Source organism: Equus przewalskii, chromosome 30, assembly GCF_037783145.1.
Source record: "Equus przewalskii isolate Varuska chromosome 30, EquPr2, whole genome shotgun sequence".
NCBI lineage: Eukaryota > Metazoa > Chordata > Mammalia > Perissodactyla > Equidae > Equus > Equus przewalskii.
The window spans coordinates 21,043,653-21,063,832 of NC_091860.1; the positions used below are offsets into that span (position 1 = coordinate 21,043,653).

A 20,180-nucleotide genomic window follows, 5' to 3' on the forward strand; every position below is an offset into this window, starting at 1 on the left:
TCTCAGGCTGGAATCTGGCCAAGCTACAAGGGCAGAGTCTTTAGCCCCCGCCAAACATACCACGGGGCTTTTAAAGATGAGGAAGAGTTATTTTCTTGCATTCTCCTGAGGGATGCTCTACAAGAAAGCCAGTGTGCTTATGTGGAAAGAGTTCTGAATGAGGAGGCCAGAAACCATCGTTCTGGCCGCACATCTGCTTGGATTAGCTGCGTGACCTTCGACCAGTCACTTAACCTCTCTGGACCTGTTTCTTCATCTGGAAGTCAAGAGAGCTGGACCGAGATCTCTAAGCTCCTTTTCCAGTTGTAATGCTCTGGGACTGTAATGTTAGGGGAAGCAGACAGTAAGAGAGACAAAGAGAGCAGCCATTTTCATGGTTTTTTCGGCAAAAAAAAGTGTAAAGCTGACATATTCTTGAGAACTCTGCAGTGACACTGGGTTTTATCACTGTGGTACCCTCTCCGCTGGATGGGAGCCAGCACCTCACTCCTGTGGGCACTGTGCCCTCTGCCAGCAGGGCTTCCCTGGGCTCCCACAGGGCGTGTACAGGCAGTCAAGACTTCCTACTTCTGTGGAAGGTGACCTCTGGGAGGCACCTTTCCTTATTCCACAGTCTAGCAAGATGCCCCCCAGACACTTAATAACACCAGCAGCAAACGTTTGGAGAGCCCACGCGATGTGCCAGGCCTGTTCTAAGTGCCTCGCATGCACTGATTCTTTAATCCCTACAGCAATTATGTGAGGCAAAGACTAACATCCCCCATTTCCTGACAATGGAGGCACAGAGCTGAAATAATTTGCCCAAGGTCACACAGCTTCTGAGTGACCAGCGTAGTCGGATGAAAACTTAACGCTGGTTCTCAGGTGTCCACCAAGACTCGATACTACCTCTAGGATGGCAGTATAAAATAGACAAGAGACGCATTCTTTCATCGTTAATGAGAACCCCCTACATGCGGCGGGCTGTTGCCAACATCAAGAACACGCAGCCCTGACTTAAAGAGAGACTATGGGGAAACCAGGTGAACGCAATAACAGGAAAGACAGACAGACCTGGGTCTGACTTCCTGCTCGACCTGTCAGGACTTACAGGGCCTCCGGAAATTTCTTAAATAAATCCCAGTTCTTCATCTGGATATGTAGATAAGATAAAACGTGAAAAAAACCTGGAAAATAATATCCACTTGACAGGTTTACTATAAAAGTTACATAAAACAAGGCTTGTAGAAGCCCCAGCTAGTTTCCAAATTATGACAAAGTAAGAATATCTGTATTTAAAATCTCAAAGGATAGATATAAATTGCTCTAGATTTCAGTTGACTAGGTTGGGACAAAGGGTTGAACTCTGATTTTAGAGTTATCAGTCTATTAATTTAAGTAATTGACAGTTATTTCAATGACTCTGTTAACATCTATGGACATCTATTATCCATTGAAATCTGCTGACATCTATTTCTCACTATTCGTTGGGAGTCATGAGGTTTCGGATTCCTATGAGCTGTTCCCAGAGCATCCAAAGTTCCAGAGGCTGTTTCCTACCAGAGGGGAAGGCTGGGTACCCTAAAAGCTGGAGAACAGCTCCACAAGCCTCTGCTGTCTCCCTCGCTCCATCACTCACCCCAGTTACACGCTCGGCACCTCAGTTTCTCCTTTCATAAAATGGATACCACAGTTTCTGCTCTTACCTCTCCCAGAGATGTTCTGAGTTCTTACAATAGTATAATGAGAGTGGGAATACCTACCATTTGCATAATCCCTAACACTTGAACATTTTCAAGTTTGAAAAGGCTTTTCAGATGCCTTATTATCTTATGTAGCTCCCCAGACAGAAGGTTTTTGACAGCCTTGAGGGTATAGTTACTAAATTAAGCAAAAAGAATTTTTTGCTCTTCAGTGGAAAGATATAAAAAACTAAAATGTATTTAAAATGTGTATATGTGTACATACGTGTATATGCGCATATATGTATGTACATATACATGTATATGTGTGTGTACAAACATGCATGTATACACATATGTATGGGGTGTGTGTATTTAGCACACCTGTTCTGTGGCCTCCAACAAGAACAAAAATACCACATCTTCATGCTGCTGTATTTGCTTACAAATATCCTTGCAAGTCTTTGGGGCCCCGGTGATACCTAACCACATATCTGAATCATATAGTCAACGCTATTTTTTACATACTTATAAAAGAAAAATGCAAATGGCTATCAAAATGGATATTAAACCCCATTTACCAAATTCCATGCCACCACTACTTTAGAAACGATTCCTTTAATTGCATATTTCCTACAAACTTCAGCCCACTTACCTAAGACTCTGGCCTCAATTTTGAACTGACTTTGAGAAAAAGAATCAGTTATTCAGCTTTAAAATAGTAACTGTTTCAACCACCCAAATGATAACCGTGGACTACAAATATGTAAAATAAAATTTATTCACCCAATTATACATAATTTAAGCTAGATAATGAATGAGTCATCAACAAAACTTCACTAAAATCATTTATCTACTCATATAAATAATGCCAAAACCACACAGAAAACAGAACTGACACAACCTAAAGTTTAACCAAAAAGAAACAGCAAACCTTCAGTGTATATTTATTTCTTTTTCTATATTTGCCATCCTAGTCTATCTCAGGACTTCTTGCACTTCATCTTTCGTGTGTGTCATCCTCAGTGTAAGCAATTCTGAATTTTTAAGGAATGTTAGGCTACATGATATATATACACTTCTGTTGGAATCATTGAAGTGAAATTGGTATAAATCATTAGCTAAGTAAGTTTACAGAAGAAGGGGAAAAACATTTGCCAAGATCTATTATTAGAGAAATTTAAACCACCAACAAATTCACACAAAGCCTGAACTCCCCAAGCACATATCCAGATTAGATGGCAGGGAGACGGGGCCAGGAAGTAAGCTTGCAAATAATTGACACTGTTTCTAAAAGTGTGATAAAACACATTGTTTCTTCAACGACTCTAAATATCTACAGAGTAATATATATAGTAGAAAAGGTGGTAGGAACAGCCAGACTAGAGTTCAATCTGCTCTGTTGCCATAGGAGAATCATCTTCCTCTCAAATCTGCCTCCTCTTCTAGAATGCCCCATGTTGTGGATGGACCTGCCATCCTCTGGGTCACCAAAGCCAGAGAGAACTGGAAGTCAGCATAGATTTCTTTCTTACCCTAATCCCACTTCGCCAAGTCAGTAGCCAAGTCCAGCGTTTCCACGGTGAATCACCCCGACTCACCCCTTGCCTCCATTCTCACCATCATGCCTGTATAATTCAGGCCTGGATTCAGGAAATTCAGTCTCAAGAGGCAGACTTCACAGAGTCTTCACAGAATCAGGAGGGATAGAGGTCAACCTTGGTGCCGTGGGGTCTCAGAGGGAAGAGCCCACCTAGGCAAGGACAATCATGGGGGGAATCCTGAAGGAGGGGGCATCTCAAACTGAGGCTTAGCCCATTGAAGCAGGAAGGACGGGGAGGGCGACGCAGAGGCCTGAATGACCTGTTCCTTTCGGGGGAACTAAACTGAAACATGGGGCGTGGGGGTGGGGAGGGGTACCAGAGCAAGATCACAAAGCCAGGGGCTTGTTTACAAAGGAGCCTGGATTCCATCAAGCAGGGGACATTGTGGCATTAGAGTGGGGAGGGTCCACACAGACATGCATTTGAGCTCTCATTTGCAGAGTGCTGTGGGAGCAAGGACTGAAGAAAGGGAGACAAACCATTCCACGAGAGCCACACTTCATGCAATATTTGGGAAGCAGAAACCACAGGCAGGGAGGGGCCCCAGAAGTTCACGGTCACTGGACAGATAAACTAACACGCCTGCTCAGGCTAATTTGAACATCTCTGTTTTGTCATAAGGGACACCACCGATTCAATTTCCCTTCCATTCTTGGAGTTCTGTAAGCAATGCCCAAGAAGCTGATAGAACTAATAATCGATTTGGGATCTCAAATCAAACAGAAGATGTCCTGGATTATCCACTATGGACACAGCCATGTGAAGGCCACTCAGAAGCACCAAATGTGTCCTCCGTGGCTGTAAAGATGCGCTGGCATCAGACCAACTTTATATCTTATATACACGCCTATTGGTAGGTGAAATAAACGGACTGCTAATGGTGGTCTGAACAGAACTGAGTTTACACTGTCTGCCTGGCAGGGAGAGACTCCTCAGTCAGGGGTCAGGTCCACAGGGCTCCCAGAGCAAAAGAGAAGGAAGGACCCCACATCAGGCAAGATTCTGAGGTCAGGTCTCTGGGAGGGCTATTGGAAAGAGTGTCAGCTCTTCTTCGTGATTCGATGCTTTCACAGAGCCTGGTGGCACAGGTCCAGGATGAGTTGTGTCAACATGAGTTCTGTCAACCCCAGCAGGCCTGGGGTCATGCAGCAGACACGCCCACACGTGCATTCTCCACGCTTGGCAAGACTGTGATTTTAATCACACACATGATACAACAATAACCACCACGAAATAACTTACCACATCCCTCAACCCCGGTTTACTTGAATTGCATGTTTTTTTGAAATTCAGGGAACTTTCAGTAAGGTTTTTCCAGGGTAGCCAAGGGTTCTAGGATCATAAAAGATACACTGCCTTCCTATTTGTTATCACATGGCCTCTAGTCACTTTTCACACTTCCCACTTGTGTCCTTAATTCTAATTCTACCTTTCCAGAGAACATCACCTTCTAGGCAGATCAGATAGATCCTAAAGAAGCTGCATCGGTGCCTGAGAAACTCAAGGATCAGCTTCACCAGCTTGGCCATTTTCAGTCATTGGAAAAGTGGTTTTGTTCACCCTGAATTGATGAATTTCTATTGAAGCGTGTGTTTCTCTAACACACAATAAACTGGCGCTTGGCAGTGATTTAAATAACTGAAGGAGGCCAGCCTGCCATCAGAACAAAGCAGTGAGAGCAGAAGCAAGCCAGATTCAAATGAGTTAATCTAGAGAGAAGCCTTTCTCTGAAGGTTATTACTTAATACAAAACCAGCTGTCTTCTCCTTTGGGAGCTCAAGCTGCCTTCCCTCGAGTTAGGCTGCACAGCGAGAAACGTGTCTGGTCCAAGAGAACCAGAGAATCAAGCTACTGCAAGAGCGCCCAGGCCTCTGGAGTCCTGCCCCCGCCTGGTTATGGGGCTCATCCCCTCTCCCTCCAGAAGGTTCAGCCCCAGGACTCTTCCTGCGGCCCATCATGACCTTGGCCACAGAGAATCCTGGGCTTTGGCAGGGGCTGGCTCTAGCAGCCCTGACCCCTGATAATGTGCTCAGAGCCAAGCTGTGCTGACTTGACTGACCCCTATGCCGGCCTCTCCAGGCCGGGAATGGCCATGATGCCCCTGCTTCTTCTGCCACCCTCAAAAAGCCAGGTTCTCACTCTGGAACCTAGCCAGTGGCTGGTGCCTGCTCCCCACTGATGAGATGATGGGCTCAAGTCCACTGCCCTCTCTTATAATGAAATCCAGCTCTTCAAAAGGGACCACATTTGAGTTTGCTGCTTTAAATGAAACCTCTCTCCTAAAGGAAACACCATCTGGTGTGTTGGTGTGTCTGTGCATATGCGTGTGCACACCTCTCTCCATACTCCTGGACACATGCAGAGCATCTTCATCCCCTGGGAGGTGAGACCAGGAGGCGAGGACCCCAGGACAGCTGTCTCAGCACAGAGTTGGCTGTGTGTTAGAATCAGTGGGTGGATGAGGGTGCCTTTTAAAATTTCCAGTGCCCATCGTCACCTCCAATTCCAACTCAGTTGGTCTAGAATGGGGCCCCGGCTTCAGGACGATCTGAAATGCTTCTCAGCTGATTTTAACGCGCAACCGGGGCTGAGAACCACTGACTTAGAAAAAGGCAGAGACCATCAGCTGAGACTCCCCAGCGTACCCAGATGGAGGAGAACAGGCAATTTAAAAGCAATTCCTGCCCAAGCCCCTTCTCCGGGCAAGATCATCTATCTTTGCAGCCGAACAAGCAACCATTAAAGGAGCAGGTTGAATTCCGGTGCCACGTTTCATTCAGATGGTGCTTCTTTAACAGTCTCAGCCTTGGTTTCCCCAACTATTGGTAAAAAGGCTACTCTCTGTACCTCTGGTTCACTTCTCCCATTTCCCATTCTCCTGCCTTCTGCATCTCCTCTCTTCATCTCTCATTTAAATGCAGACTGTTTACAGATCTGCCTTTCTACTTCTGCAAAAATGCTTTATGTGTTGCCTTGAAATTAGATCTGGGCAGTGCCGGCCCTCTAAGTAAATAACACCACAGAAACCATAAGCTCTATAATCCAACCCAGGGTATGTAACCCTGATGATGTGATATTTCACAATGCATAAAATACTCCAATCGTGGGACTGGAGCTAACCAAGCCTCTGGCGAAAGCTCGTGCTGAACCATCCATATTCTGCTCTCTGAACGCCCAAGTCAGACCAGCAGCTCTCTCTGCTGCACAGCCACCACCCACTAGGATGCTTGCCACTTCTGATTCCCTCTGAGCTTGCCTTAATATCTATGTATCAAGTAGAAAATTCATTTTGGAACTATTTTCAGAGCAAGTATAAAGCCATCCTTAAGGATATATTAGCTGCATTACTCTAATCCAATGAAATACATAAATCTCTCACCCTGCAATAAAGTCAGCACTAGGAGGGTGAGCAGTCTCCCAAAGGGGCCAACGTGGATGAAAAATAGTGCAGAAATATACAAATGCCCAGGCTACGTGGCAGAATTCAGAATAAAGCAGGTGCCTTAGGTAATCGTCTACAATGATTTACTTATGAAAAATACCAAAAGGTTTTTTTTATATGTTCTTTTGGAAAACTTTAACATCCAGCAAGCCTAAATCACAGCTGAGTTTCAGACCTCCGTAGTCAACTGGTCGCCTCCACTCGGCCATTCCCAAGAACCTCAAACTCTGTACGTGCAAATCAGAACTCACTGCCTGCCCTCCTGCTCCTGTATTTCTCATCTCAGTTAATGAGGTCATTATCCACCCAGTTATTCAATCGGAAGCCTGGTCGTTATCCTAAATCTATCTCCCCTCAACCCTCTCCCCGCCCCTTCCAAATTCCTAAGTCCTGAAGATTCCATTTTGTGCTCACCTTCCTATATGTCTCTTCCATCCCAACCCATAGCTCCTGTTTTAACTCATTGCTTCCCAGACTCCTCCAATGGCCTGCTAACGGCTCTCCCTGTATGGAGTCTTTCCCCCTCCAATCTATCTTTCTAAGTCCTGCCACAATAATATTTATGAAATACTCCTGATCACATTGCTCCTTTCATTAAAACCTTCCAATGACTCGTTACTGTCTACAGGACACAGTTCAAAGGCTAAAGTGGGATATACAAGGCCTCCACAATCTGACCTCTCCAGCCTCTGGTCTCCCGTGCCTCCCCTGGAATCCTCTGCCTGGGCAGATGAGCTACGTGGAGTTCCCAGGGCACCAGCCTGCCGCCCATCTCCTTACGTCTCTTTGGGCTGCTCCTCCTGGTTGGAACATCCCTCTGCCTTTCCGCCCCCAGCAAAATACGCTCATTGTCTGGACCCACCCCCTCCTCCGTGAAACCTTTCCTCACATCCGACCCTAAAGGAGGAACTGGGCAGCCCCACCCTCGAGCCCGTGGTCAGACTTCTCTCCCGGCGTCTACATCATTGCACTCGTTTAGCAACAAATTGGGAGCTTCCGGAGGGCAAGAACTGCATCTTATCTTTTCCAGCTCAGTGCCTAGCAGTGCCGCCAGACACATAGGAATTTAACAAATAATGGTTAAATGAATGAATGTTCCAAGGACGGCATTGTATCAGTGGTTCCAAAACTATTTTCTTTACAACTCATATGCTGTGCTTTCGGCTGCTTATGATGTGCAATTGCCTCCTATTCCACTTGTAAATCATTGGCAGAGGACCAAATAAAAAATCGGTAGAGGAGACAGATCACCTTCGTAACCCCTGAGAAATCATTTCTTTGTTCTTTATTCCCGAAAGAAGGGTCACCCATCAAGGCGCTCCAAGAGCTGACACGGAGAAACTGCTACAATGAGTTATTCCAAATTCCTGGCCCTCCCTGCTTTTAATCGCCCCCTCCCTGGGAGTGGTTACTGTGAGGCACACAGCGGAGACACTAATTAAAGCAGAATGACCGTGGCATAAACCAAGACTGGCTTATAAAGCCCACATCCACACCCCCTGCCCGTGTAGACGGAAAATAACACGGAGAATGAAAACTGACTTTCCTGGGTTTGTGGCTTCAAAGGAGGGAGTCACATAAAATATCAGGGAGTCACATAAAGATAAAGGCACCATCCTTGATTCAGCAGCGGGCAGCCCCTGCGCCCAAGGCAGAAGCTCTGGAAGGCTCTGGGCCCACCCAGAATTCCACCAAAAATGTCAAATGTCTGCAACGCGGCTGCAACTTAATACCCAGCCAATACCCTCTTCTCCAAGAGCTGATTTCATATTGGAAAATGAGCAATTTAAATAAATGTTTCATTAACATCGTATTTTCCTGCTTGATGCTAATGCACTTAGAGTAATTTGTTTTCCCAAATTCTCTTCCACAGAATCATTTCATGCAATCCTCCATAGGGCAATCTGAAACTCTTTGGGTCCCTAACAGACAATCCAGGGAACCTAGAAACCAAGCAAACAGTAAGCAAAATCCCTTACACTAACGAGCTATCAAGACCCATTGGTTCTGGAACACATACTACATATGTTGCAGGACAGGACGAGCTGTCCCCACCACCTGGGGTGCTGGGTTTGTCCTGATGCAGCAAAGCATCGTTCAGCGGGCACTGTTGGTCCCCGAGAGACAGAAGTGGGAAGGTGGCTTATTCAGGAAGAATGTGGGGAGTGTAACACTTTGTTTTGAGCCCTACAAGGCTTGTTCCCGTTCTGCTCTGCTTATCTGTACAGCAATTCTTGCTATGTGCTGATTCCAAACCCCAAAAATTTCAAGGATATTTCTAACATCTTTTATTAATAGAAGGTCTTAAGAATTTCAGAGCACAACACTCAGATACACTCCAAACATGCAAAAGCAGGTACCATATAAGGGTTTGTTCCCCCAAAACCTTGTAAGACACGGGGGAAGGGCTTGATCATGATGATACAGGGAGCAGGCTGGACACCATGCTAATGAAAAATCATATTTTGGGTGGATCCAGCCACATCAGAAGGGTTCTGTGCATACTGTAATGCTGGAGGTGAAATTTTTTTATTTGGTTCTACTACACATGGGGAGCAAAAATAAAACTCAAGGAAGAGGTGAAGCACTTAAATAGTGAACTGTATGGAACATATGGGTGTGGATGCCATGTGTGTGGCAGAATGGGAAACCCATCAAAGAGTGTAGAAATAACACTGGTGGAGTTAGTATTCCAGGCTCTGCCACATACGAGGTACAAGGCGTTGGACAAATGACTCAGTCTCTAAGCTTCACGTCCTTCTTAGAAAACAAAGCAACAACAACAACAAAACAATAACAGTACTCACAGCAGTGGCAGCAGTAGCTACCCTTTATTGAGCACTTATTAAGGTAGCAGGTGCTGTTGAAAGAGCTTTACAAACACTCAAGCACCATCTCACAGCTCCTGAGAACACCCTGTGGGGGAGATAAATTAACTCCAGTTTATGGAGGAGGTACAGAGTGTAGTAAGTGGCCAGAGGTCACCCAGCTAGAGTGAGTGTCAGGGTCTCAGTTCACAACCAAGTCTACTCGACGGCTGTGTCCTTTGGAAATAATAACTAGCTCAAATGACTACTCTGAATGCTCTGAGAAAATATATATAGAGGAAAAGTGCTCTGAACGCACTGCAGGACGTCAATCTTGGTTAACAGAGCCCAAGTCCTTACTGTGGGCTGCTTCTGATTGCTCTTTGACCTCTGAGAGGTCAGCTCCAGGCAGCCTGCTCCTTCCCTTGGATTAGGGACTCATCCATTCAAAGCTAGTCCAGGAAGAGGGTCGGGCCCTCCGGGCACTTACTTTCTCAAGACTGCTATCTCGTTCTCCAGGCTGCTTTCCTTGCCCTTCAGCGCCTTCTTGGGGATGCACTTCACCGCAAAGAGTTTTCCAGTTGCCTTCTCTTCGGCCAAGACCACTTCAGAAAACGCCCCGCTGTGAACAAAGGGGGAGAAAAAGCAGCAGCTTAGAGTCAGGAGTTTCGGGCTCCACAATGGCTCCTCCAATCCCGCTACCCAAGTTTGAGCAATAATAACAATGAGAACGACCGCCAGCATGACTGTTACTTTTTATCCAGCATCACTCCCCACCAAACTTCTTTATGCAAAGAAGTACACACACGCAAATGTGCCCTCGTGCAAAGGGACACGTGGATGTCCACGTGGGTTTGGCTGCCTCCCAGTGCCACCTGCCACCCCGCAGAGCAACGTTGCGATAGGCACTTCGGAGCAAATATGGATGCTCCCTGGAAGGTTCCTGCACAGAAGGAGCATGTCAGCACCCACACCCCAGGAAAGCAAGAAAGTAATACTAAAATTTCTACATTCCTCACGGGGGGCCTTTTCATCCCAAGAAAATTTCAGAGCACTCGGCAAACATTGAATTAATTCTCACAGATAGGTAAGGATATAATTAAAGCATGAGTTGGGGCAACACATGGTATTGACACGGGTTAATTATTGGTGGGGACATGCAAGTCTTCTTCCCTAAACCAAACAAACAGAAACACACATGATGCCCTGAGTAGGGGAGCCCTTCCTATCTGAAAATATAAATTTAACTCTGCAGGGGCAGAGCAACAAACTGAAAATATAACCAGGACAGTCCGGGCCAGAGAGTCCATTTCTCCAGAGAGGTCCCCCGTGGTCAGCGAGGGCTGGAGCCAGCACCTCAGCGCCACCTTGTCCCCCACCCTGCCACCTCCCTATTTGCCAGCAGGCAGTGCCTGCGGGCAGAACTTCCGGAATGACTCTGCAACAGAAACAGGCTCCTCCATTGTCCACTTCAGACCTCAGTAACTTGGGCTCTGTGCATGTGACCCAAGGAAAACCACGACCCACTGAGTCCTCCTCCGTCCCTAGACTTTCAGAAGCCACGCTTATGTCCTCAGAGAGACACTAAACATGGCTTCTTCACAGTTATAATGAGAGACAAACTCTACTGCATCAAAAGAAACCCCTAGAAGGACCAATGTCATCCCAATACCGGTGCCTCGGGGCCTTTGTTCTTCAGTCAACATCAAACAGCCGCCTGAGCAAGGAAAACATACTTTTCTCTCCCTCTCCTTACCCGTCTGACACGGATGTGCAACTGTCACGGACTAAAGGAAGACAAACATATATTTTAAAATCCTTTCCAGCGAGAGGAATTCACTCTTCTTAGTGCAATTAACTGTGAGTCTTCGGGACTGACTTCCTACTGGAACGTGAACTCTCGTGAGAGAAGTCCGTCTATCTCCAAGGTCTGTATCTAATTATAACCTGAGGGGCAGAAGATAGGCATTCTACAAAAGAACCAAATGGAAAACGTCAGAACAAGGATCTTCTGCCCAAATCCACAAATTACTGGCCACGCAGGATTTTCCCCCTCACTGTACCACATGCCCTGCATAGACAGAAACCTTCTGGAACCAGGCAGAACAGCAATTATGAAATATAAATACATAAAAACGCACAACAGATTTATCACAGCGTGATATATGGAATCAGACATTCCCTGGGACACTTGATCACTGTCGATGGCTGTCGCTCAAGAAAACCAATCCATAACAACTTCAGGGAATCCTCCAACCCAGGAGCTGTCTCGCCCCCTCTCCTCTGTCTCAGGGATAAACTGAGGTGGATTGACCTCACAGTGAGGGTTCTGACACGGAAGAAGATCCTGGACCATTGTGTATATGCTCCCTTTTGCATCCTCCGGGAGGCAGAACAAGAACTATGTTAGGTAAAGAAAAATCAGCGAGGAAAGACCAGGATTCTAGCGCCATGGGTGATTTTACGCCAGGTACTCCATTCATTCATTTTCAGTTTCCCTATCTGCCACTTGGGTCCCTGATGCTGACAACATCACAGTGGTTTCTCTCCTGAGTCTGTCAGATTAACCACGCCCATTTCCCAGAAGGTAAAGAAGCCCTTTAGCATCAGCAACCAAGTTGCCATCTGTATGAATAGTAACAGACTACGGCCAACGCAGAGGAGGTACTCTGCTTAGCTGTAGCTGTTAGGAGGCCATAGGAGAAAAATGCTTCCTCGTTCTGTGGATCATTCTCTCCCTGGAAACAGAGTGAGAAGTGTGGTTTATGCATGAACCAACCCCTTGACCTATGAGGGAATGAGGAGGACACCAGGGGTCTCCAGCAGAGCCAGTGCTGGTGAGCTGCTGCAGGAAGCTGAGGCCAAGGTGAGACAGTGCAGCTCCTGGATCAAGGGCATCTCTGCCCTTGTCCTTGACTTCAGGAGGGATGGACCATCTGGGACCCCGTGGTGTAGGTAGGACCATGGGCACAGATACATAAAAGGCTTCATGAGCTAAGCAGCTAGGGGCTTAACAATGAGGCACCTGTGAAAGGGGACAGGGTGGCTCCAGATGGCCAAGGGCGCCCCCTTCCATGACTCCAAGGGTTTCTATCAACAGCTGCTGAGTAGAGTGCCAAAGCCAAGTTCATAGTCTCATCATCTCAGACTGAAAGTTAGCCTGCAATTTCACTTCTGAGGATACAGCCAAAAGAATCAAAAACAGAGTCTCAAACAGCTATTTGTACACCCACATTCATAGGAGCATTATTCTCAAAAGCCAAAAGGAGGAAACAATCCAAATATCTATCAATGGATGAACGGGTAAACAAGATACAGTATAGACATACAATGGAATATTATTCAGCCATAAAAAGGAATGGAGTTCTGACACATGCTACAACATGGGTGAACCCTGAAGAAATTACGCTAAGTGAAACGGGCCAGAATCAAAAGGACAAATACTGTATGATTCCACTTACATGAAGTACCTAGAGTAGTCAAACCCATTGAGACAGAAAGTAGAATGGTGGTTATCAGGGGCTGGGAGAGGAAGGAATGGGGAGTTATGGGGACAGAGTTTCCATTTGGGAAAATGACAAAGTTATGGAGATGAATAATGATGATAGTTACCCAATAGTGCGAATGTACTTAATGCTACCAAATTGTACGCTTCAAAATGGTCAAAATGGGAAATTTTATGTTATGTATATATTACCAGAATAAAAAATAAAAAGTCTGCCTTCTTCTACTCAATGCCATTACCTGGGGATGGACATGTTGGAAAAATTTGATAAACTTTTTCACCCATTACCTCCGTAAAGGAGAAATAAGTCATCTGAATAATTGTAGGGTACCAGATGTTGTGAACCACTTGACATTTACAAAGAGCTTTGGCATATATCAACTAATCCAATTCTTACAGCAACCACAAGAAGTCTACAGGAAGTTACCATCAGCTCCATTTGACAAATGAAGATATTGATGCAAGTGATAAGGTTCAGGAAAGCAAACTTAGGTTTCCTAACCCCTCCCAGGTCCTTTTCAATATACTCTGATGCATGCAATTAGCAGGGAGCTTGCCTCACAAATATGGAAGGTGACAGAAATGGAGGGTCAGACCCTGCCTTTGGGTGAGCTGTCATTCTCCCCAACGGTGCAAATCCACCTCGCTTCCTCATTTAGCCTCAAAAGCGTGTGCATTTACCTTCTCTAAGCTTTCCAAAGACAGAACTCTCAGGTCCTCCTAGGGGATAGAAGATTAGCATAAATTGTTATTGTTCCTGCAATAAATAGAAATCACTTGAAGACACTTCCCCTGTTCCAGGAAAGCTAATTAAAACCATGAGAAGCAGAAAGTCATGAATGAAGAGTTTGGGCCCTTTCAATGTAATTACACAACAAAGTGATGTGTGTGCCTGTGTGTGTGTGTCTGTCTGAGAGAGAGAGAGAGGGAGGGAGGGAAGGAGGCTGGGAGGAGTCTGGCGGCAGAAAGGAAGACAGCAAGAAAAATGATCTGAGAGCCCTGAAAGCCTTTAGACAACTCAAGGAAATAAATTCCTAGGAACACAAGCAGGAAGAGAGAGTCACAACGTTTTAAAAATACAAAGAGGTCAAAGCAAGTTGACCATGGACTGTAAAATACAAGCACTGTGCGCTTAAAACTGAATAGAGGAAGCTTCCAGCCGGACTGGATGGCACTTGCATCTTGAAATGGCAGTCTGCGCGTGGCCCGCTCCTGCCTGGTGCCCACGCCCCACTGCAATCCTCAGTCTGACTTCTTCCCTTGACTGGAACCATGGGGTCTCCCAATTGCTCGATTCAATGGCTTCTTCTTGCTCTTCATCCTACTGGTCTTTTGTGCGACCTTTGATGGTCCTGGCCTCCTTCCTGAAACACTCTTCTGAATTCTATAATGTAGTCCTCTCCTTACCTTTACGTCCATTTTCTCTCCATCTCTGCCTGCTCCTCTCCTTCCCATGAAACATCAGTGATCCCAAGGGTGCATCCTCAGCCCTCCCTTCATCCTAGTCTATGCCCTCCCCGTGGAAAATCTGTGGTTTCCAGTTTCCACCACCACCCATCTCCTCATGGCTCCCTAGCCATTAACTAAATTTTAGCCTCTCTCATGTGCAAATCTCATCTTTCTAGCTGCCTACCAGGGCTCTCTAGCTAAATCTCCTGACCAGCTTCTCAAGAGCACCAGAACCAAAGTGAAAAACAGTATCTTCATCCCAAAACTTCTCTCTCCTCTATTCTCTCTCATTTCTACCGACCCAGTAACCCAGCCTAGAACCCTGTCTATTTCACTCCTCTCTCTCTCATTCCCTTCACCAAGTATATTCAGGTCTCCTGCTAAAAAGATTCTCAGATGCCCATCGGTTCTTCCAACCCTACACCACTGGTCTGGTTCAAGTTCCAGTTAGTTCACCCTGGTCTACTTCCAGGACTCTTTCCTGGCCCCCCCGCCCCCAGCAACCCTACTCCCACCTGCTATCTCCCATCTGCTCCTGGAATTTCTTTTCTAAACTAAAGACCCGATTACGTTCCACCCTACTTAAAACTTCAAGGTTTCACATCCACACAGGATAAAGTTGAAACTCCTTTGCAAGTTATCCATGGCATTCAAAGTTCTTCCCAACCTGACCCCAACTGTGCGGGCTCATCTACCACTAGAGCCATCCTCCCCAACACAAACAAGTCCCACTATACACCCATCACCCCTCCACCAACCACATCAGTTAACCAGAAGTTCCCCAAACACGCCCATGCCCTTTCACACCAATGGTCTTGGTTCCAGTCCTGCCCACCTCCCCCCTTCCTTGAACATCATTCTGTTTGGCAACATTCCATTTATATTTGAAAGGGCCCAGCTGGTATATTTCCTTCTCTTTGAAGGCTTTCTCAACTGCTTCCCATCCAGACAGAATGAGGCCTTCATTCTGAGACCTGCCCAGTTGGCCTACCCCTTTCACCCCACTTACACATTCCATTGTGGTCCTTTCTGTGCTTGTCTGTATGACAGCAGGGGTCTAAGTTTACATTCTTTTCTGTGTCTTCATACCTAACAATACTTGGACCAACTGGTGCCCAAGACAATTTTGATAATCACCATTATTTGGGTCTCTCCTCTGATTTTCCATCTAGCTTTGCAAATTTCCCTGGTACTGTAGATATGCAAAATAAATGACAGACGCTTATGACCTTCCACTCAGTGTATAGGAAAATAACACTGTCCCTTTCTTCCTTTATAATGCATTTCTCTAAATTTCAATGCAAGCATATGCAGAAAGAACCTTAAAGGTTTCTCTTGAAGCATTAAAATTCTTTGAGTCTTTCCTGATATATTTTAAACCATGCGCTTATGTGCATGAATGCTTAAGTGACAGTCTACAGTTGATTAATCCTGATATCACTACTTGTCCTGACTGGTAAAAATATAAAATTTGTGAATTTATGATACATTTCTCCCCATAAACCTTCATGCTGGTTAAATAAATAAAATTTGGTAGGAAATAGAAGAGGGCAGATTTTTAGACAGATGAAAGGGCTTTAGAAAATACATAATAGTGGGAGAAATAAAAATCCCAGTGTTTTGAAAACTGTATTTTTTTAAGTTATGACAAGCTATTTATTTGATTTTTAAAGAAAACTATTATTCTATTTTAAAAAATACACACCAAGTTTCCATGTAAATTACATCTCTATGACAAATTACTGAAAAGGTCAGACAAGAAGTTATTCTTGAAATGCTAAATATTTTCAGCTCCTGAAGTTAAGCACTACAAATTACAAAAGTTGAATCCTTCCTCTTTTTCTTTCACATTTCAAAGAAAATCAAATCATCACCTGGAGGCAGCTTACTCTGATTATAAGCCAGGCTCCCAAGAGGAAATAAACAATCTTTTGAGAGCCAAATTTCCAAGACTCGAAGGAAATGTCACATTTTCTATATTGACTAAAGAATTCTAAACAACTCCTTTTGCTTTTAACTTTATAAATGATGGCTCTAAAAAGGGCTGTTTCATTTTTCTTTACCTGGTCAGTTTTAAGAATGGAATCCTGGTGTTGTAATGGTTGACTATCCATGCACAGACTATCCATGCTATAAAGCACACCCTGAGGATTTGTGGCTGGTCCTCAATGAATGGAGTGGTCCCAGCTCCCACTGACCAATGGCAGGACAAAGACAAGAAGCAGGAATTCCTTATATTCCCAAATTCTCTGAGAAAGCAGCACAATATCGATGTGCCCTAGGGACGTCTTGGCTAAAAACAGACATTTAAGAGTTTTCTGAACTACAGATAGACATTTACCTTCCAGTTGTTAAAAAATTTCTAGAGCCATTCAGGCTATAATTAACAAGACAAAAAATAACAAGTGTTGGAGAGGATGTGGAGCAAAGGGAATCCTCAGACACTGCTGGTGGGAATGCAGACCGGTGCAGCCACTATGGAAAACAGCATGGAGATTTCTCAAAAAATTAAAAATAGAACTACCATATGACCCAGCTATCCCGCTACTGAGTATTTATCCCAAGAACACAAAATCAACAATCCAAAGGGATTTGTGCATCCCTATGTTCATTGTGGCATTATTCACAATAGCCAAGAGGTGGAAACAACCCAAGTGCCCAAAACTGATGAATGGATAAAGAAGATGTGGTCTATATATACAATGGAATACTACTCAGCCACAAAAAAAGACAAAAATCGTCCCATTCACAACAACATGGATGGACCTGGAGGGTACGATGTTAAGTGAAATAAGCCAGACAAAGAAAGACAAATACCATAAGATTTCACTCATATGTGTGTAGGGGAGGAAGACATTTCCTCTACCCAAAGTGGGTTCATCTGGCCGGAGAACGAATTAAATTCACATGAGACAGAATAGCAAGAGAAAATTAAACAAAGCTTTATAACATGTATACACAGGAGAGGCCCAGGCAAGCTGAGCAACTCGCCAAAATGGCTGAAGCCGTCACCTTAAGTATCATCTCAGCTAACAACAAAGGAGGATGTTGGGGGTGGGGGGAGTCAGTTACAGGAGGTTACCAGAAACAGGAATAAGATTATTATGCAGATTTAAGTCCTTGCCTTTGGTATTGATTAAGAGTTTCTAGAGAGAAGGTCATTCCCTTTCTTCTTCCTGGCACAGAGAGGGAGGCACCTTTACAGATAGAGATTTACCTTACAAATGTAAATGTCTCCTAACAAAGGGCAAGCAAGTTCCACCCCTCAGAGCCTCCTTCCCTGTCCCAGTTTATCAAAAGCAATCAGCCCAATAATCCTCATGCCAAAGAGACATATCTTGGCAAGGCCAAGACCAGCCCCCCCATGTGGAAGATGAACAAACACACGGATAAAAAGAACAGATTAATGGTTACCAGAGGGGTAGGGCGTGGGGGTGGGGTGAGAAAAGGGTACAGGGGCACATATATATGGTAACAGATAAAAACTAGACTATTGGTGGTGAGCACAATGCAATCTATACAGAAACTGATACATAATAAGGTACACTTGAAATTACACGATGTTATAAACCAATATGACCTCAACAGCTTTTTTTAAAAATTCCTAGAGCCACTCAGAGTACCTGACCTCCAGATCTGCTGCTATATACTGAGACCAGAACTCAGAGCTAAGCCACGCCCAGAGATATGCTGGCTAACCCACCTACTCACTACCAATTATTATCATAAAAAGCAAAAACAAGAATCTATGGATTTTGCTTTCTGATTTCTAATGACCTTTAACCTGAAGTTATTAAGAACAATATCAGATAGTATCCAAGATGAGCAGTGCATGTGCTGACTGCTCTAAGTGCACATAATTTAAAAATAAATTCTCCCCTCATACGGGAGCGATCTAATCACAAAACAGACAAACACTTAGCCTCTGAAAATCTACTGTGACTTGCACATTTCAGGTGCTCCATGAACGTCCATGCAGTTGAACTGGCAAAACCTTAAAAAGACGCCTTCGATTTTCAACAAGAATTCCAGAGCTATCTTTTTGATTAACAACAGTACACTCAAGCAATCGCTTGGTAAAATTACATCCATCCCAAATCAGACCAAGAAATAATCAGATGGTGCTGAAATGATCTGGCCCATTAGCTGGGAGTCAGCTGTTACTGGATCGTTGCCTTTCTGTGCTTTTCAGTCACTCTACATACAAATGAGATAGATTGTGTTATTAACTTTATGAACGGCATCACCTCAAGCCCATTACCACGACTGTGCTGTGCAATTGGGCCAACAAACGTTAACCCCGGGCCTCAGAACATAAATTAAAATGTTCTTTTCCACTAAGCACACTCTTTTCCCCAGTGTCTGGCCAGGACGATATTAAGGGCTGGTAAGAAAAAAAAAAGTGGAAAAAACCTAAACAGCAAAAAATGAAGTTAGTGATATTTGGCTCTAGACAATAAAGAAATAGACAGGTGCCTTTTAGACCTATTGTTTTAGAGCAGAATCAATTCTTACGATAGGAAAACCTAGCTGTTAACCCTAGCAATAGTCTTACTGACCCCAGAGAATCTAAATGGATAACAGCAGTGAATTCACATAGTCGCAATGTCTAAGCAACTCTCCAGGCAAAAATTAGGTGATTTTAGAAGTGGCAGTAACTCTTTCTGGTAGAATCTTCAGTTTAAAATCTTCGCTAATTCACACACCACTGATAACATTTTGTAGTGCTAATTCAGTCCATTACCCAAAGAAAGCCATGCCCAATTTGAAAAATAAAGCAAAGTGAAAAGTTTTGGTTTCACAGGCTGCAAGAACAAATATGTGTGCATAAAAATTGGTATCCCATTTGGATATAACATCTTTCATCAAAGAGTGTCTTCTAAAACCCTCCCCCTACTTGGCAATCACATAGTAAGCCATATGTTAGTTTATGTTAATGCTTGAGCTAAAAGTATTAAAATTCCATTTCTTAAAAAATAATCTATAACTCAGACTTTTATTAATTTGGGCCCGTGCCTCGCCAACCAGTTCAAATTAGAGGCCTACCCTTAACTTTAGAAGTTATGCATAGAAATAGGGAGACTCCCATGAAAATTAGCTATTCTTTCTCACTCAAAAAATCTCATCTTCCTCTTCAACTGATAAATTCCACAATGACTAGCAGGCTGACATAAGAGCTTCAAGAACCATGGGGAGGGGCTAGCCCCACAGCCGAGTGGTTAAAGTTCCACATGTTCCTCTTTGGTGGCCGAGGTTTATGGGTTTGGATCCTTGGCGTGGACCCACTCCACTCATCAGCCACACTGTGGAGGCATCCCACGTACAAAGTAGGGAAAGATTGGCATGGATGTTAGCTCAGGGCTAGTCTTCCTCAACCAAAAAAAAAAAGAGAAGGATTGGCAATAGATGTTAGCTCAGGGCGAATTTTCCTCGGCAAAAAAAAAGAACCATGACAAGATGTTCTTAAATATTCACACGATTAGCCTGATTTTTGCCCAGATCAATTCTCATTCTGAGTACAGTTCTGCGTCTAAAGACACTGGAGCAGATTTGGGTGATGACCGTGCTCATCAGAAGGGAAGGCATCAAAACACCAGCCCAGTCACTGCGTGTGACATCTTTGGTTTCTTAAAATTTTTCTGTGGTGCTGAATCTTTACTGTTAATTGCTTCACTGATCCAAACGCAGAAGACAAATACATTCCAAATGAAT

General features: G+C 44.4%; 1 protein-coding gene across 5 annotated transcripts in view; it reads right to left on the reverse strand.

Annotated features, from left to right (window-relative positions):
* CAMK1D (calcium/calmodulin dependent protein kinase ID) overlaps positions 1-20,180 on the reverse strand; it is a 390,312-nt gene that overhangs the window by 231,064 nt on the left and 139,068 nt on the right. For all 5 annotated transcript variants that reach the window (XM_070601240.1, XM_070601238.1, XM_070601237.1 and 2 more), the window contains exon 2: positions 10,005-10,136. Coding sequence is in view for 3 of the 5 variants with exons in the window: in XM_070601238.1 (XP_070457339.1) it covers positions 10,005-10,136 (132 nt within the window). In the remaining 2 variants the exon portion in view is untranslated. The remainder of the gene's footprint in view (positions 1-10,004; positions 10,137-20,180) is intronic.